The following is a 26,516-nucleotide window of genomic DNA, read 5'->3' on the forward strand; positions in this document are numbered from 1 at the left end:
TTCTGCTACAAGGGACGATCCAGGAGTCTTTATTTGAGTGCTCGCTCTTCCACGGAAACTTCATACTTGGAAGACTCGGCTTCTGCTCTCTCAACACTCACAACTGATGTCTCACAAACAAATATGTAGATGATTTTCTCAAGAGCAAGGGATCATATCTATCGCAACTTATTAAAGTCTTGGAACAGTATATTTGTTTTTCCAGGCAAGTCGAGCAATCCCTAAAATGATATCCGGTTTGTAAAGATGTCATCTAGATACACGGGGTGATGGGGCCTTGACGCTTTTGGCTTTTTCTTATAAGCTGATATGGTTCAGGAATCACGAAGGGTTTACGAGAAGGTGAACGAACATCTTTTCAACCGTATAATGTTCTAAAATTATAATTTGATTCCACTCATAATCCGACTTGATTACTTGCATCTGATTAGTTAATGATGTTTGGATTTTATGCTGCCAAAACATGTCACTGGAACGCAGCCTCGTTAGTGAAGGCCTATGGTGCGATGATTGTTTGAATTGCTCTTAACAATTTATGGCGCTTTGAATAATAAATTTTGAAATTTTAGTACATATGATTTTGTTAAGAACTGTCGCAAAATAAGCATTTCATTGCTAAAAAACGCAGTTAATCAACTGTCTATTGCCAATGCATCTTTTGCGATGACTTTTTGACGATACAAAAACAACCTCCATCACGCAGTGTGTATATATATATATATATATCACCAACCTCCATCTCTTTATATTTTCTTCTTGTTTTTCTCTCAACCATTGAATGCGCATCATCATGAGTGAACTGGATGATTCTAAATAACCGGATTAACCATTCACTCAGAAAAACCAGTAATTGTGCCTGGATGCATAAAATCTCACATGTTCCGCTAGGGTGGCAAAAAGGTCGGATCTATGACGGCTAACAATATTAGAGGTCAGATTTGGATTGGATCTGGGCACAATAGAAAATGACAAAAGGAAATCAATCCAGATCTGATCCATCTCCAAGCCTAGACCGCTTTCATTTGCTCGCAGAATTGATAATAGATCAAAAAAAAAAATTATGTTAAAGGAAAAGTAAAAAGGGATATTTTGTAATTTTTTAGTCGTAGCAGGAAGTTTTTTATCTGTTGCTGTGGAGGTTACACTTAGAAATTACTAGTCAAAACGGCCAATCACCTTGTAGGGCCCACATTCAGGAAAACTCCGTGGATAAATTTCTAACTAAAACAAGGTAATTTTACAACTCAATAAGGCTCGGAGTGAAAAATTATTGAAGATATAAAGCTGAAAAGCCAAAAAAAAAATATTGAGACATTTACAACTCGCAATAACGCGAAACCATTTTGCAGAAGACAAAATACTCATGAGCAAAGGCTGTTCTTGATTTTGTTCTCAATAAACGTCCGAACCGAAGGTTCTCTGCCTAAGAAATCTGCCAAGATATTAATGGCATGCTTGGATCCTCCTGGTGCATATACCTGTAAGTAGCATGAAATGCCTTATATATAAATAGAAGGTAGTTGAATAAAAGTTTGCTCGTAACGGCTAATGAACTTAACCATCTCCATCGGAAAACTGTTTCATTTGTATTCATGAAGGACTGATACATGGCTCCTTGTGTTAACTTAGCCAATTAACTTGAAAAGTAAACGGCAGGCTTACCTTGTTTCTGAATTGCAAGCCTACCGACTGGCTTAGAATATCATTCTGAAATTTTGACACGAAAAGATCAGTGGCAAAAACCTGCATATTTGATACCAGTTGGTTATGAGCACAGGAGCAGAATATTTAAGATCAATGACTGCACTCAGCAAATAGCATTCAGAGCTTTAACCTGACTCCAGATGCGACTGTAACAAGTGGATTCATAGCCAACAACAAGACGTGGGAAACATGAAGCTGGATTTGTTCCCTCTAGTAATGGAATTCCTAACATAACCTTCAAGGAGAATTGCAAATTAAGTGTCCATTTTTCACCAGCCAAATCACAAGAAAGGTCTGCATGTTTTTATTACCTTTGGGTGGAGGTGCTTGAGAAGCTCAACGATGTCTAGATTTTCGCCAGAATGAACTATCTGGTCCAGGAGACCTGTTGATGGTACAATTTAGTTGATAATCAGATATTCCGTCTATCTTAGAAATCTTAAAAATATATTCAGGCATGAAATCTCATTGTAGAAAAAATAGTATCAAGAACAAATAATAAATGTCACACAAACAATAATCCAGAGACTTATTCGGTTAATATCAAGCTAATAAATTAAAAATGAAGTGGGTAATCCAAAATCACTAGTCAATAAAAGCACAGCAAAGAAGTGATTCTTCGCCTAAAAAAACTAACAAAATTTGCCTACTTACAGCAGAGAATTTCTTGTTTCATTTTCAAAGCAGAGAAAGAGTAATGCCTCCTTTTTAGTGCTCTACATATATCATCTGTTATGGGCTTTGTGATGTCCTGCAAATGAAGTACTCCAGGTCATCTCGTCCATCAACGAAAAAGTTCTAAGCATTCATTTTCTAGAGAAGAATAAAACTATATCTGCAGGATCTCTGTAAAACACGCAGAACTATAAAAATGCTGCCTAATTTATGACTGCCAATAAGTAATTTTCATTTGTTTTAGAACTGGTTCTTCAAAACAAATGTATATAAAGACTTTACAGCGGAAAATTATACAATGTGAAATCTGATACGATGATGGTGATGATACATAAGTTGAAATCAAGGGGAAATAGTTGCAGATTTAAATTACTGTTGAATCTTAAAGTGATGCATGGGCTAGAGCATTTTCAGAGAGGAACTAGTGGACCAGAATTTCACTTGAATCTTAAAAGCTGAGTCAAATGTGTCGTAAGATGAACGAATAAACAAAGTTGGACTAGATTGCAATAGAAGAATAGACCAGTAGGGCCAATAATTTTTATTTCTCGCTTCTTCCTTTTCTGCTTTGAGAAAATCCCTGTTTAGAGATTGTTGACCCTTGAAGTTGAGTCACCCCTTTCCAGACGTCACTTCAATTTGCAGAAAAAGGACAAATTTTACTTGTGATGACAGTATTGATGAATTACTGGCATCTGTATAATGAGTAAACCACTAGCCACCCAACAAGACGTGCTTGAAATTCTCCATTATTTAGAGGGAAGAACAAGCATTTGCATACCATCCATATTTTGTAGCCATAACATCTTATGTCCACTACATGGAAATCATCCTTTTCCTCGCACTTCTTGCAATCATTTAAGATCAGGTAATAACAGACTTCTGGTCAACAAACAGAAGCTACAGAACAGGGTGAGCGAGAAATTCTCTAATTTTTTTGTAAAAGGTCATATTTGAATCCATGTTATTCTTTGCCTTTGTCCCTAACTTACAGCAAAATCATTTCCCTAAAACCAAAAGACCTTATATTTTATCAGAAGCATGTTTAAGAATATCATCAAATTGTTGAGTACATAAATGTGTTGCAACGTCATTGAAGATGCATTATTTCTAATGGTGCTCCTGTGATCATAGCTTGTTGCATTTTTTGAGTCCATTTTCTTTAACAATGCATAAACAAAATCAATGTGCCAGTAATCAAAAGATAAATGCTAATTAGAGTGTCTTAACAAACATAAACATTTAAACTTTAATTATTGAAACAAAAGAAAATGAAAAACAATCGAAAAGGACACACCTGATAATGGCCTGACATCATTTTCAATGGAATATTTTCATAGCACCTGCAAAAAAAATACACAAAAACTCTGCCAATTTGCATATTTACTAATATGACTAGCAGGAAAACCCAAGAAAGGTGTGGATACCAGTTCTCCAGCATGCAGCTACATATTTCAACAAAATCAGCTTCCATACGAAGCCCAGAGAATCGAGCAAATGATGACCGGTTACAAAGGTGATGGACCTGACATAAGCATTTCAAAAGATTTCCTGTTTCATCCAGTCAAACTTAACAAGGGCTACTATAACTGCAAGATAGAGCACAAGAGCTAAGAGTTGAAAAACTCGGAAACCATTAATGTGTCTTTTATTTCTCCTATGTGGCAGATAAGAAGCCAGATAGCAATTAGCAAAGATTGCGTAGAACCTGTCTAACTTGGATTTACTGGACTGAGAGAATCTACATCTAAAATTTACAATCATGGATACCAGCCCTAAGCCTCAATAGTCAACATTTTAGTCTTAACCAACTCAAAGAAATGGCAAAGGAACCACCACAAACCTGCGGTTACAAGAGAAACGTTTCTAGTCATTATATGTAATAATGTTGTGAAAGACGTATAGTATCCCATATCAGTCGGGCCCTACAGGACGTATCGTAATGTATAGTAAAATTATTTTATCAATTCAGGAAGAATTAAAAAATCACATATATATATATATATATATATATATATATATATATATGTGTGTGTGTGTGTGTGTGTGTGTGTGTGTGTGGATCATGACAACTGAGATATGGCCATCAAAATAATTTCTTACATCCTTTACAAATCTAACATGGCAGATGTGTCTATGACGGCCCATTTACACAGAATAGGCATTCAAACCAAGATAGTTGTATCCAAAGGTATGAACCTTTGAGGTCAGAATACTTGTAAAAATTGTGGATAGATCATTCTCAAGCCTTCATTAACCTGTCTTTCGTAATTGAGCAAATGTAAGAATTCTTACAAAATCAGTCATGTACAAAGTAGACCACATCCGTAGGCTTATGTTTATAAGAAAACCAGTCAGAGTTTCGATACATTCAGTTGTCCTCGTCCATTTATTGATGTATTTGTGTAGGTAGATAGAGTCAAACCACAAGTTCATTGAATAGAATCCCACAACTACTTTTTCTGGTTAGATCACATTGGAAAGGGAAGCAGGTAGAAAATGCTCAAAATTAAGTTCCCCTGATATGCAGGGTCAACAAAGGTAACACGCGACAGGCTTCAACACCCTGAAGGCAATGAATAACTTCAAAGGTCGGTAAATGGAAGTTCAGAAATCAGAACATGGATCCTTTGGAAATAGAGTCTTGCAGAAAAAAAAGTCAAGCTATAAGGAGATGCTATCAGGATGTCTCCTGTCCAGCAAGATTAAAGAAACTTTACAGAGAAAAAAACACCATACCACGTGGCCAAACTCATGAAATAATGTAACCATTTGTGAGAAACACAACACACTCGAAATGCCATCAGATTCCTTGGGAAACTGAGCAATAAGGACTGCCACTGGCATCTGAAAACAAGAAAAAAGGAATCATGAGTTTGACATTGGATATTAGTTACAAAGGGATAACATAATAGAGTGATCAAGTGAGTTGTACCATTTCTCAGTAAACATCTAAAATCTCATATATATCAGTTTGCAAATGAAACAAGTATATCACATCCATATGCAGTAAATCATACAAGTATAGCAGTCCAATTCTATATAAGTTCCCTGCCAGGCCCACGCTTCCCCCACTCCCATCAATATTTTGCCTGGTTCTTCAATGTACGCAATTACTCTTCTTCTATCTCTTGATTCCTTGAATATAAAACTTACCATTAATAAAGAAATGTTTCTAATGTCTGCAAGCTTTCATTTTCAGCAGTAACACCTATTCCTACAAAATATTCATTCTTCTCAAAGCAGAGCTAAAAGAAAAGAAAAACTTGTACCTGCCTTGAACCGTTGACGTACAAGCATCCAGTCTGAAGAGGAAGGACACACATATGATCATATTTACCTTCCCTGAAAGACACACACATGTAACCATTTCAATTACTGGAACTCACAGAAATTTAACTGCACTAAATCAAATTCACTAACGTCTCTTGAACCTGGTATACAAATCAAGGTAGAAGTAGCCCAATAACTCATGAGAGGTCACATCTAATGCTGAGAACAACTGTACATCATTGTGCCACACATGTGCTCCTTTAATCTCCTTGAAAATCAGGCCTGGAAAAAAATGATACATAACAGAATCTCACTTAACCAAGAAAAAGAGGACATTTGAATAATGAGAATTTTATGAGAATAGGATGATAGGATATGTAGACCACTTGCTTCAAAATTTTGAACAAGAGAAAATGTGCCAGCTCAATTTTGAGAAAATTCTCACTACGACCTACTTAGCACCAATCATTCATGTAAGGGTCGTAACTATCAGCTTTTAAAGAAGCCTCAGAATTGGAGTGAAATTTATCACACTTCTCACTTTGTACGCACCAAAGGCTAGAAGTTTGTGAAAAAGTTGGGAAAAGAAACCTTGCCCTGAATTTGATACAGTATTGAAGCAAAATAGTCCATTCAAGTCTTTAAATATTTACCAAACAATTCCTGAAATATTTTCAGAACACCGGAGACAACCAATCCAATTGGAAAGTACTTCTTGGCAACTCCATAGCTAATCTTGACATCCTCGTCCTCGGATTTCCGTATGTAGTATAATAGATCTTCCATGCCAAAAGGAAAGTCTCCTTCCTCCATTTTCTGAATGTTTATTTGCATGAACAACCACATTAATTCATCCATAAAAAAGAATGTAAAGCAACTTTTGTCATTCATCATAGACAACCTTTAGTGTTTTAAGCAATGCAAGTTCCCTAGCAGCAAGCTCTTCTAAAGTCGCTGATATATCCTCCAGAAATTCAATAACCTGGAAAAAAACAAAATCCATGAAATGACCAACCAGAAACAGCTATAGAGTACATAAAATTCAAAGTAAAAGCATTTGAAAATCCTTAAAAATTTTTAAAACATCTAAAGTAGATAAGTGTTAATGATCATAAAAGACTTGCAAACAACAAACAAAGATATGATCATAAAAGCACAGCTCTAGCCTTTTCAGTATTTCCTTAGTCTTCTATACCCATCAAGCGAACAAATCATATGGTTTCATCATATGAGCATAAAGAAGCAACCTAATAATGCTGCCTCATTCCAAAACTGAGCTTGATGGAACTGATGAAGAGGATGCCCCATTTAGCACATGTAAATGGGTTATTTCATGACATTCAGTTTTACCTTTCACCATTCCCAAGGGAAAAGTTTACCATCAATTCTTCAAGGCACATTTTCAAACATTTGCTTTTCCACAGAAACAACCATTTCGAATTTAAATGAATTTTTGACATAAACATGATCAATCTCTCCAACACGTACTGTTTTCATTTCTCCTCGTTGCAGAAAACCTAAGATCAAATTCACTCTATCCATTCTAAGAATATATTAGAATTCATCAAAGCATGAATGCCTGGAACTAGAAATAATGAAGGCCCTGTAAAGGATAAACAAAATAAAAAACTAACATGTTATATCTTACTCTTTTACATGAGTTAAGCTTGCATGGATCATATTTCCAAAACAGCACAAGATGATTGACCAGACACTTAATACATAAAAAAACAGACATGCATATAGATTACATGCAGATGCACAAGGATTTACAAACAAAAATCTGATCCTTCCAGCTTATAATATCTGACGCTTACATCTGAAAATCCATAACAGAAGAACAGATCACTAGGTCTTTGATCCCATATCCGTACAGTTAATTATGCAAAAAAGTAGCTGAAAGTACCATGTCTCAGTTAGGAGTTTGCAACCCATCAAAGCTGCATATGTGCATAAAAACAATTACCAATAAATAAGCCTATGCACATGAATATGTACACGCACACACACATATATATATAACAAATATACATGCACCCATATAGCGGGGTCACTGATTATGCAATAATGCAGAATGTTTAGCACATAAAACACCCGATTTATTAGCCACACGTCTTGACGTCTTAGCAGATGGGCATGATTTCCATCTTGAGAATGTTAAGATTGATGGTCTACAAACATGACCCTTTCTAGCTGCTCTCTACTCCATTAAAGGAATAGGAGTTAATGAAGAGAAAGATAGGGGGCAGTTAAGGTTTGTCACGTTTGCATTAGCCAGAATCTAATTAATATCAATGTAAAATATCATACACTACTCACTAGAGATGCACCATCTTGTATTCATCATATGCTAGGTTTCCATAAAACTTTTATAAAAAATAAAATTTACACCTTTAGGTTCAAGGGTGTAATGCGACTATATCAGTGGTCAGGTCACATTTTACTCTTAGACTTTTGTATTAGGGACGTGAAATTTAAATTCATATAATGGATGCAATTTGATTACTGCATTTTTGTTAAATTGGTGATTCATGCTTGTGATTTGTTACTTTAGTAAGCAACTCATGCTTGTGCAACTCTTTTTCTTTTTTTCTTTTCTGTAGGAACTATTTTTATTATTTTTTCCTCTATGATTCTAACATGGCCTTTTAATATTAAAAATCTGTGATTTATAAATTACGTTACATCGAGCACCTAACTTTGAACCGAACACATCAAAGTTACATTACACACACACACACACACAATGCCAAGTAACAGATATAATAACTCAAGTGAATCAGTCATGTAACAGGTTCAACTCTGAGAATGTGTCGTCAATAACATATACTGAAAAGTGATCCCAACCCCATCACAGCCAAGGGACTAATGAAAAGAAAATTACAGTTAACTTCCAGGAGGCTGTATGAGACCTTAGCAGAAGTCTTTGGCATTCTGAGGTCAAGAGCAAAGTCAGCAAAATTTGAATACCCTAACAATCGAGCTAACCTGTGTCGCAATTTCACCTGATGACAGAAATAATAATAATGATAATGATAATAATAATAAATCAAAGCAAAAGCAAATAAATTTACTTCTTATATATCATATGCAAATCACAAATCATACAAGATTTTGAAGATGGCAGACATGGCAACAATACTTATGAATGATACTAGAACAATGATCAACACGAAAGCCAAGGAGAGAAATGGTATGATAGAAAGATAATTGAGATAAGGTGCAAAGAGAACTTAGAAAACAGTGAACTCAAAAGATTGACAAACTATTGAAGAGACCTGTCTCAGTACAAGATTTCTTTATTCTTTATCTTTTTCTGTAGAGTGTAGAATAATGCAGAGATATCAAAAATGTTAGCAGCTACTTGTACTCTTACAGATAATAAAGTAGTCCTAATGCATGTCCCATGGATTGCCTATTCTGCTTTGCACATCATGTACTCCTATAAATGTCACGTTAAAAATTCCAGAAAAAGTTTTCATAAATATAGGCCTCAAGGAGAGGAAATTAAGGCTGGCATCGGGCCACCCTAGCCCAATAAGGAGTCGAGCTCGGGCTCGGGCTGGGCTGCAGCCCATAACTGCGGCCTGGGCCCGGCCTGGCCCAATTAACATCAAAAAATAATATTTTTAAATATAAAATAATGTAGAAATATAATTAATTATAGTAAAATATATATATATATGATAATAATATAATAATATTAAATATAAGTTATCGAGCCACATGCCAACCCGGGCCAGCCCAATGGGTCCAAGCCCGAGTCGGGCTGGGTACCCGGCCCGGTGCCCACGCTTAAAAATATTTTGCTTTAACACCTTAATTTCGTCATGCTTCTAACAAAGGAAATTTGCAATTGCTAATGTAGCTCAGGAAAAAATATAGGAACATAGAATATGCTTGATTAATGAATGTCTCAAGTTGGTGAAATTTTTAAATACTGGCCCATAAGGTCCAAATCTTGACTCGCAGAAAAAGATAAGAATTTACATGTACATGTGTGTAAACATGCAGAGAGAGAGAGAGAGAGAGAGAGAACATGTTGCATATAGTGATCAATATCGCACACAACAAAACTGCCAAGATTTATAAGAAACCAGCAACTATGCCTAGTAACTGTCCAAGGCAAGTTGCTTCCATGGAATATCTATGTAGCCAAAAGGTCACACAGACTTATGCCAATGCTTCCTTGACCAGCTTGGCTGCCTAGCTTAAAGCAACTGTCCGATTCAGGTGCCTGCCCACCACCCAATGTGGGGAATGCAGAGACAAATGTATTTTCTTGTTCTTGTTAGAAAAACAAAAAGGTGGTTGGAACTCCCTTCTCTTCCTTTTTCCACTTCTTTTGCATATCTATCTGTTTCTTTAACCTCTTTTTCAGCCTACTATTTCCCCCTCCTTTCACTTTTCTTATGTAGCTTCTCTTTTTTGCTTATTCTTACTTGAGAAGACCCAGCCCCCTTTTCTTCCTTTTCACCTTCCTGTTCTGCTTGTTCTTCTTTTTTATTCTTTTTTTTCCTTTGTTTCCCTTCCCTTCTTTTTACTTTTTTGCTATGATCCCCTTCTTCTTTCTTCTTAAAATCATCCTCAATTGATGTTATTTATTTTGTTTAGGCATTGCATTTCTTGATTACTGGCTATGAAATTTGACATGCTTAATCATTTGTTAATATTAGGTAATATAAGCTATTTGAATATAGCACATTGGATAAATTTTGCAGTAACCCTGGTAGACCTTTAGTGTTAATTCACTTAAGTACTTATTGTTTGTGTTGTTAAATGCCTATATCTGTTCAAGTTTGTCCTAGTGTTATATTAATGCACATGATGGAATTATAAATTATATATGTACATCAGTTCTATAAAAATACATGTTTGAACATTTAATCATGAATTTCCTTTTTGGCCTTTTCGTTTTGGCAACCACCTGGTCGTGCATAGGCACCACCTGGAGACTTTGACTACATGATGAAATATATTGTGTAAGTAAGAACTACTAAAGGTAAAAGAATTGGGATTCACAAGACTCATATGATAGCAACACTCAAAATTACATGTGCAAAAAAGCGCATGATCCACAAATATAGACAAGTACCAGTTTTTCCAAAATTTGCATATTATTGCTTCCACATCTTTGCCCACGTGCCACAGCTACAGCTTTTCTGGTTGCTCCGACCTACATGAACAATTATGATTCATGAAGAAACTGAGTGCATTAGGTACCTTAATACCTTGTGTGGCCAAAGCCTCACATAGCAGTTATTGTAGAGGGAAGCAACAGATACAAACATGAAGACATGCCCAAAAACAAAAAAAGAAGAAAGAAAACCTTTCCGGTTGTGATGTATCCGGGTTTGGTGTTGAAGATGAAACTCATCCTAACCCTATCTCAATGGTTCATCTCCAATGACAACACTGGTTGTTCAATGGTGTTCCATACTATGTCACGCTATGGATGCGGATGGGGCACCGACATGGTGCTGGATGCGGTCAGAGCATGTGCAGTGCAGTCAGCCACACGGCAACATTACCTTTCACCTCTTTTCAATTAAAAAAAGAAATAGTTAATGAGGATTAGGATAATGGGCATTAGGGCTTGGTCAAACCCCATTCACCCATTTTCGATCTAATCTGTTTCAATTCCCTCCCTCTTCTTAGGCTCCTCTCTCTAGCCACGGTGCTCCTCTCAACATGTCCAATCTCTCTCTCTCTCTCTCTCCTCCCTCTTTCACATAGCCTCCTTGAGACATCTTTGAAGGGATTGAGGTTGACCTTCAAACACAGGCGTCCAGGTCAACATCCTCATCCCTCCTTCAGGCATAAAGGGATGATGTCAATACTGACTGTGCTTAAAACTTTACATGAAAATAACCTTGTTAAAAAAGTTTATTCAAAAAGGCAGTATATGACTAAGAAATGTAAAAAAATGAAAAGAGAAAAATTACAGATCATGGACAAATAACGGTAATAAATTAATAATGCTATAAAAAAGCTACATAAACCAGTTTACATACATAATATGACTATATAAAAATACAGCCACACTTGCAACTATTTTTTTTTTTAAATCACTGAACCCACACCCACACTTGTGAGACATAGGTGCCATGGCTGCATTATTAGTGGAAGAGCGTGCCGTGGAGATTATGACGGAAGGTCCTTCCTGTTGGTTATGTACCGACAGTGAATTTGAGTCGTTAATGGCAGCATTGCATCTCGATGATGGGTAAAGCACTGCCAATAATTAATTTCATCAATGATGGTTGAAGAGAATATTCAGTCACATTGGAGAAGCCCCCAAATTTCTCATCAATGATGGTGTCTTAACATTTGCAGATTGAGGCTTCATCTCTAAATCTGAACTTTATGTGGTATTGGAAGAACCCATGAGGTCTTCATTGACAATGGCGGAAATGTTGTTGTCAGAATGGGGGCAAAAATTACCATCAATGTTTTTTGGAGTACAAGCACAGAAGGAATGTTGTTGAGGCTTTCCTCCCAACATCAAAAGGGGATGGCAATGCTGAGCAGACACCAACAAATGGAGACTGCATCAACAGCCACAAACTCCAATAGCAAGTCGACAGAAACCTGTCAACAATCTCTGAGGTATGCAGTCTTAAAGTGGTGAACATTCTCTACCTCCAAACAATCGACAAAGATGATGTTTGTCGATGTTGACATTCAACATCGATGCCGAAACGATGGGATGCCCTAACCAGCCTAAGCACATGGGTGGAGTGCTCTAGCCCATACTTGTGTTGTTGGTATTGCTCCAGAGAGAATGAATGAGGTGTGTAGCTTCATATTACAGCGAAAGGTGGAAGAAGAAGATGCTATTGAAGCAAAGGGAGTTGACACTCTCTGCTGTTGAAACACAATACAAGAGAGGCTGTTGTGTTGCCATAACAAATAAAAAAATAATCCCCAAAAAAAAGTTGCACTCCTCATGTTTCAACCTTATTTTCAGAAAAATAGTTCTGAAATTGCTCAACAATTATGGAACTATTTTCCTGCATTTCATGGCAGACTTCGATTTTTTTCACTTGCATAGTGGAATTCCAAAAAAAAAAAAAACAAGTTTAGAGTGAAATATTACGAATTTCAGGAGGGCATGACCCTCTAGCAAAAAGCCTCATTCAGAGGTTACAACTGCTAGTGTTCTTTTATCTCTCTTCCCTATTCATTGAAAGTTTATATTTCTCTCTAACAGCAAACATGCTGCACATGATATGAGCAAATCGTCACTATTTAATAACCAACTTGTGTAACTTCTCAGATCTAGAACTTCCAACAGACCTTTTTTTTATTTTTGGCACACAATTTTGTAAATTATTCTGATCTGCAAACAATCCACTCCTTTGGTTGACTGCATAACTTCAACCAAATTTGAATGAGGACTGAATATATGATCACTTTAGTCTTGATTTTGACAAGAAAGGCTCTCAATCAAAGAGAATGAAAAGATGCTGTCAACTAAAGGAAAGTGGATCCTGTACATAGCAAAAAATTCTACATGCAAGCTTACAGGTCAAGCACAAATAATGAAAGAATATGCTATAACGCAAAGAGTGGCTTTGTAATGCCCTTTAAAAACCAAGTTTGGAAGTTTGATTTGATGTGTTTAGAACATTTAGATATGCCTCCCTTTGCTACTGAGCTGGGGAAGGTCGAAGTTAGCAGCAAAAATAAACACACATAAATTTTCAGAAATGCTTCATAGCAAGTGTGGAAAAGGTCTTTCAAAAGTACACTTAGTTGGAAGGCCAAGGTCAAACTTTATCTTGAATGAATGTAAATCCTTAAGAAACTTTTTGGGAACTTGTTTGTCAACCCACTACCCTGAATGGATTGAAATATGGTTGAAAATTTCTACCCAGTTTAGAGCAAGAATTAGGATCTTTGGGAATAGACCTAGACGTATTTTAGAATTTTAAATAATGCCTCCCATGAAGAAGCTCAGGTTTCTACCACTTACCCTGAGGGTTCACTGATTTAGCATTGACACAAAGGTTTACTTGGAGTCTCAAATGAGATGGATTGATATGGGATTCTGGAATCTTGAAAAAGGTGAGACTGCCCTCTCAAACCTTATGGTTTCTGCTTCTGCCTTGAACAACTTTATGGAAAAGCATTGATAGGCATGATTTACCCAAACGTAGTGCCGTATAGACTGTACAGCAAGTAGTCAGAAGATCCAGTCAAGATGGCACAAGCATGGTAGATAATTGATACTTCTAATGGACACATTGACTCCAATACTAAATAGCCACGCATTGCATACAATGACAGGGGAGCTATGTCACGGGTGATGGTGTTGGTGCTTCTCCGACACAGCACATCCAGTTCGATCAACCGAACCGGGCCAAAACTGACCATTTTAATTGTGTGCATAACTAAATTACCTCTGCAAAAAAGTTCATATTTAAATATAGATAAATAAGGCAACTAAACAGTTAAATAACTATGTAACAAGTGATTTATATACATACACACACACACACACACACATATATATATACATCCTCGCCGCACCCGCACCTAAAATTTTTTTGAAAAATTGCTGCATCCAAACCTGCACCAGTACCCGCACCCATGTGACATAGCAGGGAAGCAGGAAGGTGAAAGAATCAAAGTGGTAACATGCGACCACTTAGCTGCAACCAATAAGCTTACAATACCTAAAAGATTAATAAAAAGATAAAAGCAAGCAATTACATGCCTTACAGTGCTCCAGTATGGCTGATGTATGATGACTTCTCAAGCTGATCTTTAGTTTACCATTCTCCTTCCTATCTAACATCTGGATACAAATTCTTTCATAAGTATCTACAAATGCTAACTGCAACCTGAAAAGCACTAAACTTAGACATTTATGACATTGAACATCACAATGGACAGATTTAGAAAAATCCTAGCAAGTCCAAACTACTTGGAGAAAAATTTAAAATAACACAAACAGGAAGATGAGGACTGGCAAGAAGAGATGGCCAGAGCAAAAATCCTCGTGAGACTTGAAGTATATGGTCCCATATGCTAGCAAAATTCACAGAGGTTCAGTGGAAACTCGGATCAGTGGCATCATGTCCACATATGTAGAAGCATATATGATAGTATTTGTTAGACTCTTGCAAGCAACTCCATTCAATTCTAGCCCGTAAAACTCTAGAATAAGAATAAGTTTATGAAAATCAGACTAAAGGGATATCCACTTAAAGAAAGAGAGATTTTAGAAGTTAAGTTATTTTATGAAATAACAGCATCAGATATAGTTATGGAATTCTATGACAAAACCACAAAAAGATGCCCGAAGAGCAATGAAGTTCAAAAGACAACAAGAGAAAGAATATCAGCAAGTTCATAATGTCTAAATAATCTGTTCTAAGTAGCAGACATAGTTATCAGGTTCCCCAAAAAAAGTGTTAAAACAAATTCACCCACAAATAGGTCAAAAAACTGACTTCTCATTTCACTCAACTGTGCAAAATGCCCCAAAAAAAACTTGTAAACGTCTATTTTTGATATATGATAAGTATTCAACATGACATGCATATGGACATATGCTTATTCGGGATAATCTATTAACATCCAGATAATCTATTAACATCCACTAAATTTAGAAAAAAAAATCTGGAAATTCCTTGTAACATAAATGCTGCTATATAGCACACGTGCATCACATCTTTTATGTTGATTATTGAAGCAGATAACCAGTAATCTTGACCAAGAATGAACATAACTTCTATCATACGGATCCACACTTGGGTCCAACCCCAACTATAGTCTTAGGTCAACTGGGCTCCTGATCAGTCGTACCGTGTGGTTCTATATCATAAAAATTTGCTGATTAGAGTTGATGCGACCAGCACCTCAGCTCACAAGTAAAAAATTGACAGTGCATATTTGCTTCACTGGTTCCAGATCCTACAACTTTCTAAGAAGTACACCATCAGTTTGTCATACCTTCAACTAACTACTGGGCTGTTGGTAACGGATGCAAATCATGTGATTATTATTGTCCTCTCCCTTACCACAATAGGCATATCCATCTGCTTCAGTGCTATCACTTTTGCAAACACATAAGCTAGAATATAGACTTTTTATTTTGAATTACAGCATTTGTATGTCACTGGAGCAACAGACATCAATTGATTCAACAACTGCAAGAGTATGTCAGTCTGACTGAACGTAAGCAAATTAAATTACCAAATGAAAAACAAAATCAATTTGCCAACCTTGATAAACTCTGAAGGCATTCCAGCAAGCTGTTCTTCTGAAAACAGAAGGAAATCACAGTCCTCATCCATATTTTGTATGTATTCATAGCTTAGCTCATCTATTTTTTCCCTCAACCTGTCAAGTTCTTCTCTCTTGCTTGAAGCCAGGTTTACACCATTTCGCTCAAACTCTCTAAGCTGTGACCATTAGTAATCAGTAATAACATTAGGAGAAAAATAAGAATGAAGTGAACTAGATAACACCTGGAACTGGTTGTGTGGAAACCAAGGCATATTAAGCCAATCAAGGAGAAGCAATTGACAGTGGTGAATAAAAAGAAGTGAGATACAAAAAGAGGAAGAGAGAGGATGTTGAGGCCAGAGATTTATTGTATTGATTATCACCTAAAAGGTTTGAGTCTATGACACCATTATGTACAAGAAAATAATTAGGGTGCAGAATCAAGCAGAACATTTATCTTGATTTTTATGAATGCAGACTTCATAATCAACCAGATAATAGTGAAAGAAAACGAGGTACTAGCAAGAATGCATAGTGCTTATTTTTGTTGCACGCAGATATATAGGATAGTCAACATTTCAGTTTTATTAGATAAGCTTTCAATTACGAGAACCAGTGAGATTCTAACATTTGTCTATGCACTCAGAAGCTCAAGTCAAACAGGTTTTGCACAAGATCCTTAAGTGAACCAACATGTGATGAGAAGTAGCTCCAAAGACAAAAGGAAATTAATGACCATATCTCACTAAAAAAGGTGGTATCACAATCTTCGGTCACTGAATCTTGATAAACCAAATAATCTTTCTTTGACATGAAGTTACTCTGGGAAACGTTATATATATATATTTGGCCAAAAGACATTAACGGCTATATAATAAACCAAACCATCAGTAGTCATGCAACTGTTGAGTCCAAGACTTGATGGTGTTTAATGTGATGTATTGGAAGCATGTCAAGATACAGGGTGATACAAGAAGGATTCTGAGTGCCAAAACATGTATATATTGTATATTTCAGTATTTATTTTTATGTATAATAACTTTGTCTTGTCCTGGAGGGCATTTAGATGATTCAGACCAACTACCTATTTGGGTGTCTAACAGCTTGAAATTCTAGCTATTCTTGGCACTCCCAGCGGCTAGTTGGGAATCGCACTGTCACTCCCTCTTGCATGTTTTAATGCTCAGCCTCCACTTGTGAACAAACATGTCTTTTATATGCATTTTCACTTTTCAATGTTCAAACAAAGAATTACTCCATTCAAACCTCGTGCTTGAGGGCGTTATCACAAATAATGTCCTCTCGAGCATTAATCCGGAAGCTGTTTTTCTCAGGCACATCTCAGGAACTCAAAAAAATTGAGAGGAGAAAAAAATAATAAATATAAAAAACCAAGTTTTCTACCTATCTTCTTTCAAAAACATTGATCAAAATTCAAAATAATTAATAATATATTTAAAAAACCTCAAGAAAAATAAAAAACCTTATCATTTCTTTGAAAAAAGGGAAAAACACAAGCAAGACATGTTTCTCTACATTTTGCCATTTTAATTTTCCAAATATCATTTTACCTTTCTTATTTTCCTTTACTTTTCTGTTTTTTTCACCTTCTTTTGAAAAAGAATGCTGATACTTGTGACAGTGCTCAAGACTATTTCTATTCTTGTGTATTTGGCTCTTGGCAACAGAGGCGGAGCCAAGGGCTGGCAATCGCCACGGGCCCCCCAAAATTTGGAAAAATAAATTTACAACTTAAATTTTCAAAATTCTAATTTAGCCTCCGCAAAAATTTTGAAAAATATATTTGGGCCCCATGAAAAATTTTCAGAAGTTTCTTTGAAAGATTTTGGCCTAACTTTACCCTCTCTAGTGAACGTTCTTTCTTACAATACTTTGGTGATTATCTATATCAAAGTCTACAACTTGACACTAGAGGCAAGAAGGAGACTGAAAGCTCCATCAAGCATAAGGAAGAGGATCAGTAGCACCCAAAAAGGAGGCTAAAGTGTCATGTCAAGATCCTAGAACTGTATGGTATTTCCTTTAGGAAGGAAGAACCTTTTGGAGTTGGAAATAGTTTCATATGATATTACGAAAATTTGGCTAGCTAACTATTTAGCTAAAAAGTTCAATTTTCATAGATTTCTTTACAATGGCTTTAGTTTCACAGTTTCACTAATACACCACCAAAACTCCAATATCCTCTTTAGCCAATTGCAAATTTAGTAACCCCAGGAGTAGAGACCTGCCCAATAGATACAAAAAGGGGCATCAAGCCAGCTACCCGACAGGTACCCAGTACCTGGCATGACTTGGGCTAGGGCCCGGCCCAAAAATTGGGCACTAGGTTGGCCTGACTTGGCCCAAATGCCAAGTCAGTGTCTAGGCAGTCCTCTTCAATAAAAAAAAAGGAAAATAGAAAATGAGGAAGTTTGCCAAACTGGGGGGTTTGGAGAATCTCCAACTCGATCAATATGATAGAAGATAGACATGAAGAAAAAATCAAACTTTTAGGGCTAAATATTAAAAAAATAATATTTCTTTCCTCAACGGCTTTAAGTTCCTCACCTTAGGCATTTGGACTATTTCCAGAACCTAGGTGCACTTTTAACTATGAACGACAGAAGTCAAAGAACAAGTTAAAGATAATATCTCATAAACTTCATGTCCATAAAATAGCAGGGGAATTAATAATCAATCATTATTTGCAAACAAAGAAGATTTATGAGACCTACATCCGGTCATGTCAAATATACATATTGAAGGCAGACAGTAAACTTAGAAAAAATTTTCAGCAGCAGACCGCTGAAGGGTGCAACTACACATGATACAATAGGAATCAGTACCAGGCAAAAAATGTAGCACTTAGATTCCGAACTCATCCATTCATCTCTTGTAGCCAAAGCTTTGACAGAACGATAAACATCGTCTCTCTTGCTGATCACCTTGCACAATATTCAGATATATTAGTTTATGATCCAAATGAACCAGCAAATCTAGCATGGTCTACATTGAAGGCATTAAGTAAAAAAGCACAACAAGGATAATTTTTCTGTTCCTCTTTGTTCCAAATCACAGTCATAATATCAGAAGTATTTTCAAATATCACAACAAAATGTCAAAAACCTATGTCACATAGGTGTAGGTATGAATGCTGATATGGTTGCAAGTGCAGACACCAGTGCAAAGCAATTTAAAAACCTTAGGTGGGAACATAACCATACGGCAAACACACTTATACACATATAGTTAGCAACAATAAGATGTTAAGCCAAACAAACACATACATTCATTATTTCTCTTGATAAAATATAGAATATATTAAAAAAGTACAAAAATATGAGTCTATGGTGTACCTTAACCACACCCATATCCAGCCATGTCTGCACGAGTGCATGCCCTTCAAAGCATGTCCCCATGAAATTTTCAAAAACAAGTGAAATGAAAAATATGGGATAATATTGCAAAATTTTGAAAGGTGAAAATATTGTAATATTTTCACAAGATTTTAAAAAAATATTTTTTATATATTTTATATTTTTAACGTTTTAATAACTATTTTGAATTTTTATGTGTAAAAAATTAGTAAAAAACTTTTATCTACACAATTTTATCTATTTTTTTATATTTTTAGATTTTTAAAATTGCCAATATTTTCTGAAAAAAAAAAACAAATTTTCCTATTAATACTTAAGGTAAACATCGCCAATAGAACCCAATAATGATATTTATGGCTCAGTCTCAAATTGCATATGGGTGCATTCATAAAAATAAAAGATATATAAAGCTAAGAGGGACGAGTAATTACTTTTTTGGTAATAAGATGAAAAAGGAACATGCCAAACACAGTAACCAATACCATTCTTAGAAAAGTTTTTGTCAGGAGCTTTTCCAAGATGTAGTTTTTCTTGAGAAAATACCAAAACATTTTGGTAGTTCTGGAACTTACAAAATACAAGGACCAAAAATAGGTTTCATGATGATAGGTTTTTTACTACTTTTTCTTGTAAAAATATAAAGAAAGAAGAAGAACATTTGGAAAAATTTTAAAAAGCAAAAAAACTTAGATACTTGACATATGAAAAGGGGCATTCTCGACAGTCTCAGAAGAATATCCAGAATACCGTGGAATAATATTGCAAGTATATCACGATTTTTTTTCATTATTTGGTGATATTAGGAAAACACCTATATATTTGGCCAATGGTATTCGCTGGGTTCAAAAGATTGAAAGTATCATGATATTTGCAAAATATTCGAGACATCATGATCTCTGTTAAGATACAAGGAAGCCTCATAGCCGAATGTCTCCCTGTCACTCCTGGTAGAATTTCTAATTATTCACATTCTTAGTTGTCAAGGGGGCTAGGAGCTGCCTAGGTGCCAGGCAGCGCCTGGGCATGCCTAGGCGCGACTAGCCTAAAAAGGCATCCAAAAAATCGTTGCAATTTTGCTTAGTTATTAGCATGGTAGCAAGTTAGGATTAGTCAAAATCAACTTATGAAACATCAAAATAAAATGTTTAATGCATTGACAAATAGTGAAATGCCAGGCAGGCTATAGTTGGGTCTGGTCAAATGCATTGACAAATAGCTTTAGGTTTTTCAAGATGCATTTGACAAATAGTGAAATCCCAGGCTGTAGTTGGTTCTGGTCAAATGCCAGGCTTTCAACAATTTTCTGTGTATGGAGATTAGTTCCTCATAACAAGTAACAATAGAGATAGGATTGCATTCAACGTATGGAGACATAAAAGAAGAAATCAGTTACCAAAATTGATAGGATTGCATTCAAAGTATGGAGAGTTAGAAGAAGAAACCAGTTATCATAAAAGGTTCCACTGATGCAACAAGTTATAATATATACACAAACAAATATGGAACTCATAGATAAATACTGATAGAACACACAGAAAAACACTTTAAAGTTTGAACACTTTGAAATACATAATACACACAGAAACACTTTGAAAACATAGCAAACACTTTCAAGGTGAAAAGTCACCTTCCATGGACTAGGCATGCTGGCGCCTAGGTGCCAGCCTGGGCACTAACACCAAACCCCTTGCCTAAGTCATGGACGTAGGCTTGGGCTGTGTAGCTACACCTAGTACACGACTAAGCGTCGCCTAGGTGACGCCTTAACAACCAAGCTCACATTAAAGAATATATGTAATCCTGAGAGCTGGCATTATGGAAGGGGAAAAAAATACACAAAAGGAAATGATGTCAGCTATTTACAAGTAAAAAATGTCTGCTATGTGCAACTAGATTTAGTAGAATATACATCCCAGAGCATGGGTTCACCATCTAACCTTATTAAAACTTGGCTTCAAATGACTCAAGTTGAACCAAGTAATAGCCAAAAAGTAAATTGCTTGTTAGATGTATTTGGTCCAGCATAATATGGACAAAGAATTGGTTCCAGTCTAGCAAAATTTAGATTATGGGATTCATCAGCTAAATGTATTAGGTACAAGGCATCAAATTGAACCAATTTTCAATTGGGCTTCTACACATATCAGTCAGGATCTGAGCTACCAAACCTAAAAGGAAGACGGTATTGCATTCCATTTTCAATCTGGAAGATTTCTAAACTCAGTTGATATGGTAATATTAATAAGCATGTACTAAAGTGAACGGTATGAACTATGGCTTCCACAGAGCTTTATGATGTAACACACCTATGCTCAGCCCTTTACTCAAGAAAGTATCCTATTATTATTCATGAAGGAAGTGAAGCAAAACCTAAGCAGAAACCTACATAGAAACCAGTGGCTAAACTATAATTGCAACATATATGTGATCGCATAAAAAGAATACTAAAAGATAAGGACACTGAGAACTAATGTCAACAACACAAGTAAATAGACCATAAGTGGATCGCTGAGTACTGGTAAGGAATGGCTCTTATTTCCTTTTATATCGTGTTTGTGACTCTGTGTGTGTCTGTCTTAGTTTGTTGTGTGCTGAGGAACCAATGGCCAGGCAGATGGGAGCAGCTTTTCAGTCAGAGTCATCACTGCCACCCCTGGAACTGAACCTTGAGTTGAAAATTTAGGGTCAGCTTAGGCACATTCCCACCTGACCTATATGTGGCTGGGACACTGGCAAATGTTGCCAAAATTCCTAGCTGCTGCTTCTGTAGTTCAGAATTTCAGATTGATTCACACAAGAGGAAAGCGTACAGATCCCACTTTCCATAGAGATATAAAGGATATACAAGGAGGCCACCTGCACATTGAAAGGTGAGCGTCTATCTTTTTCTCAGCATTGGCACTAGCTTTGCGCACATCTTCTGAGCAAGAAACCATCTTGTGCAAGAGACAAGTTTGAATAAGTGGAAACTGCTCCGCCTCAAGCTCAGCTAATGGAGAGACGGTGTTCATATATGTAACCTGCAAAAGTTAGATACAACACGGTAAAGGAAGCCTAAGCGAAGCATAACCTTTATACGGGGAGAATCAAGAATGACTGCTGACTACCAAAGTATTTATTATAGTCATGCAACAAAATATTTATACTTCTAAAGTAACCAAGGGACATCTGGCTGATAAACGAGCAGTCCTAAACAAAAACAGAATACCGTACGTTCAGTAGATTGTCAAGTAAAATTACGATCTGAAGCCAATCGCATATGGTTATTCATTTTGTACTAGTTTGATGAGCATGTAAGAGATCACACCAGAAGAATACAGACCATGTTTCATCTAAATACCCTTACGCATAGAATTTTCATCAATATGATCCTAATTGCACGCTTCTAGAGGTGGCAATGACAAGTTTGGCACGACCACTTACCCTAGGAAAGCAACAAGGCACGGTATTTTCATTCATGGTATTAACTCAATAACCTCAAGTGGGTGAATTCAAGTAACTCCGAAGATTTATACCATTGCCTCGTAAAGGTCGTAAACGTGCCCGAATGTCAAACTGGTCTGGACTTTGGGCAGAAATTAGGTGATGTAGAAGAAAACAATGCCAAAGTGCACTTATTGATTCCAATTGTTCGTGCAGTGATGATACAATACAACGCAATGACGTAACTTCAAAGAGGGTAAAGCCACCTTATGGAGCGGCACGGATGCCACAGAGTCATGGACCTCTTTCGAATTCGAGATAACGCGATCGGCGAGCTTGCTGATTTCCGAAGCCGATAGATTCACGCGAATTTGAAGCCCGGGCACGTCGCCTGCACCACCGAACAGAACCGCAATTGTCAATAATGGGAACGGGTACAAGAAAAATGAAAGATAGTAAGAGATGCAACTGTTGGCCTCTCCAGGAAAAAACACACACACACAGAAACCGACGTTTCTTCTTGCTCCGCCTTCTCTGATCGATGATGGCGGAGAATACGAAGCCGACAGCGAGGGCGACGAAAGCAGCTGCTCCAGTGACAGCGATGGCGTTCTTCTTCTTCTCTTTTCTTTCTGCCATCTCTGCCTCTCTCTCTCTCTCTCTCTCTCTCTGTGTGTGTGTGTGTGTGCGCGTTGCAGAGCAGAAGAGTTTGGTGAGCAGGAGAAAGACGAAGTCCACAAGAAGGGCACACACGTAATAAGCAGAAAACCCTAAGGGTGCATGCGACATTTTCTGGAATTTTGGCGCGTATTTTGGTGGTCGGTCAGGAAATATAGAGAGAGAGAGAGAGAGAGAGAGAGGGCAGTGGTGCTCTAGATTTAGGGCGCTGTCCACGTCATCCTCTTTCTTTATGCTGATTGGGTTAACGGTTTGCCGGTGAACGCTGCGGGATTACAAAGATTCTCCCAATTGGCCGATGACCCCCACAAATAAACGACAAATATTAACGATTAATTAATGTAACGGAAATTTAACGCCGATAAAAATCAATACTGCATTGGACGTCTTTTACTTGTAATATTATTAGAGGTAGTCATGAACATCCTGTTCTCAACTTAGGAAGTCATAAAAATATGTCATTTTCCTTTACAAATGGGTCATATAATATACGCAATTTTATTGCGATGTCTATGTGTTATCTATATCACATATATCGTAGGGTTCCTGGATTGTGTTAACTATTTAATAGTGTCATGAATAGAAATGAATCCTCTGTTCTTATTTAAGTTGTTTTTGTCCTTTTGACTTCATTGCTGGTTATGTGCATCACTAAGTCATCAATTTGAAAAGCTATTGGAATATGTTCATGATATAAAGGATATATATGGCAGCAGACAATGTCGTCGAATCGTATGGTAAAATGACTATTTATAAGAGAACTTTTACTCATCTATCTGTACATAACTTTGAGCTGCGTTCGATATCCAAACGTCATCCAAGTGGCTTGCATGCGCGGACACGATACCAGTGGTTCACGATATGGAAGTTATCCGTTCCACAAGGACTCGGAACGACGGAAATAAATTTTTTTGTCAATTTCTTCGACAAAGAGCGCGTAAAATATTCTATCATATCCAACTGGACATATATATATATATATATTCAATTGGGCCTTTTCTTTATTAAATGCATATTATTAAGCATTCAACGAGATGTCATGTGCGCAAGTTTGCTCGCTATGAGTTTATATTCAGTACATTGTCAATCCGAATAAAGAAAATTTTCCAATTTAAAGACAAGTTTGCTCGCTATGAGTTTTATATTCAGTTACAATTTTTTTGTTCTTATAAATTCAACTTAGGTATCCAAAACTTTTTTTTTGGCATCGTTTTTATGTTTTAAACATGATCAGTGCATTTGAATAATTAAAACATTATTTGGATGGGACATTTTAGTCATTTTAATGATCTGGTAAAATAAAACAAAGAGAAAAGGATGAGACATTTTAGTCATCTGGTATTCATTTACTCCTTTTTCTCTTTGTTTTTATTTTAATCATCTGCCTAATTTGAATAATTTAAAAAAATAGGGCATATTCATGAGGCACTAATTCTAATGTTCTATAAATGTATGTCCCCAATTCAAAACACCCTCCATGCTAAACTTACCAACAAAATCAAGGCTTGCATCAAACAACTCAGAAATAGGAGAATTTCTTTAATGCTTACGACCAAAAACGTGAGCCCTTAAATAAAACTGCTGCTGGTGAACCGATGATTGTTTTTGAATTAGCGGCTGATTATAATATTCGTGAGAATAGTTTAATTTTACCAATGTTACGTGAAGCACGTGCTTTCATGTGCTTCAAGATCACGGACCAGTCGGCACCAACTTTGTGGGACCCAGTTTTCACAAAGTGTAACCCGAACGTCAAGCAACTCCGTGGGGCCGTTGAATTATTCGGATCTACGGCTCACATAATAGGTCAGCAAAGGTTTCATTTTCTTGCATTCAATTAATTATCAGCCTTCAAATTCACAAGCAGTCAGCAGCAGTAATAAATGTTGCAGCAAAAAGGCTACTCGGGCCGAGGTGGGGACACTGCCCCGTTAATTTTTAAGTAATGATTTTTGTTTTTCTCAAATTGCTTAAAATATAATTTATATTTTTAATATAATTTAATATAAAAATACAATTAATTATGATAATATATATATATATATCTGCCGAAGCGGTACATCTCAAAAAATTTTAAGTACGACGATGAGAGTATTTTATTATTATTATTATTATTAATTTATTATACATATAAAAAAATAGATATGTATATATTATTATTACAATTTAGTTATGAATATATATAATATACTTCAATAATTGTATTGCATACGAAAATACTAGAACAACATATATTATATAAGTACTTTAGTAATATGACATTTTAACTGGGCTCGAATGTGAGTCGAAGCCACACCCATGTGGAGTGTGCTCCCAACTCGATGATATTTAGGAGAGTTTTTATGTGACTTACCATCATACACAAAGTACTCAAGTAATTAGTTTGGCAAAAAACAACTTTTCCAATTAGTTGATGTTTGAAAGTTTTCGCGTCAAAGGCACTATTTTAAAAGATATTCAACCTTTAAATACATACTAAACTAGTAAAATGGTGGAGGAGCAGCACCATATATAAGTAACTAAATAATTGATGGGCATTTATATAAAATTAAACAAATAGTTGGAGCCAACCAAATGTTAATAAATTAATTTTATGAGACTGTCACACTAGCCGAGGTGCACCATTACCCATGTAAGCTAATAGAGACATACAAAACATGTTGTAGATGATGCAAAGATTTTCAGGTTCAACTTAAACCTCTTAGGCGTACTAAAACTTAAGAACGAGCACACTTCCTAACTAAGGAAAGAATTTATTAATGCCATGAATCAAAGGTTGCCTTTATGCACTAGGAACAAATACTTGGAGGTTTGCTTTACAAAAAAGGCACATTTTTATGGTGTACATATAGAATTAGTTAAAGCATAAAAATTTAACGTGCCAAATATACATAAATCAAACTAGTAAACTGCCGCCTTAGCTTTTCCATGTTAATCCCCTTGGCTGGAGCTCATCTCTTTAAAATCAATTTGATTTAAGGTTGTGTTTGATAGATTTAGATTTTAGATCTGAAGCTGCATTAAAACGTGTGTTTCGAAAGATATGAGTAATGTGAATCTTAAATTCATGATGCTACATGTAGTAAATCATGAATTTAAGGGTGGATTAGAGGGTGGAGGAAGGTTCCAACCTTAAATCCATGAAAA

General features: G+C 36.2%; 1 protein-coding gene across 5 annotated transcripts; it reads right to left on the reverse strand.

Annotated features, from left to right (window-relative positions):
• Window positions 1–1,191: 1,191 nt before the first annotated feature.
• LOC116250655 (probable thimet oligopeptidase) lies at window positions 1,192–23,482 on the reverse strand. Of its 5 annotated transcripts, none has more exons than XM_031624461.2 (20): window positions 23,192–23,481; window positions 22,958–23,082; window positions 22,125–22,288; window positions 18,738–18,828; window positions 15,888–16,067; window positions 14,375–14,455; window positions 10,748–10,828; window positions 8,565–8,657; window positions 6,554–6,634; window positions 6,306–6,468; window positions 5,814–5,934; window positions 5,652–5,724; window positions 5,119–5,226; window positions 3,807–3,904; window positions 3,677–3,722; window positions 2,359–2,455; window positions 2,016–2,089; window positions 1,835–1,939; window positions 1,663–1,743; window positions 1,192–1,478 (listed from the first exon to the last, which is right to left on the reverse strand). In XM_031624461.2, the coding sequence occupies exons 1-20, from the start codon at window positions 23,478–23,480 to the stop codon at window positions 1,362–1,364; spliced, it is 2,268 nt and encodes a 755-aa protein (XP_031480321.2). In that variant the 5' UTR covers window position 23,481; the 3' UTR covers window positions 1,192–1,361. The 5 variants fall into 5 exon arrangements, with proteins under 5 accessions (XP_031480321.2, XP_031480322.1, XP_031480319.2 ...); XM_031624462.2 differs by having other exon boundaries at window positions 23,204–23,478; XM_031624459.2 differs by having other exon boundaries at window positions 3,677–3,904; window positions 23,192–23,482.
• Between the last annotated feature and the right edge of the window lie 3,034 nt (window positions 23,483–26,516).

This window comes from Nymphaea colorata, chromosome 3 (genome assembly GCF_008831285.2).
Source record: "Nymphaea colorata isolate Beijing-Zhang1983 chromosome 3, ASM883128v2, whole genome shotgun sequence".
Lineage (NCBI taxonomy): Eukaryota > Viridiplantae > Streptophyta > Magnoliopsida > Nymphaeales > Nymphaeaceae > Nymphaea > Nymphaea colorata.

What these genes read in the sequence shown, in the direction of transcription:
- LOC116250655 (XM_031624459.2), bottom strand. Translation starts at nt 23,480, where the DNA reads ATGTCGCATGCACCCTTAGGGTTTTCTGCTTATTACGTGTGTGCCCTT. An exon ending in GCTCACCTTTCAATGTGCAG is followed by an intron (nt 18,829 to 22,124) that starts GTGGCCTCCTTG and finishes CAAGGTGATCAG; the next exon opens with CAAGAGAGACGATGTTTATC. An exon ending in AGTGCTACATTTTTTGCCTG is followed by an intron (nt 16,068 to 18,737) that starts GTACTGATTCCT and finishes TAATGGTCACAG; the next exon opens with CTTAGAGAGTTTGAGCGAAA.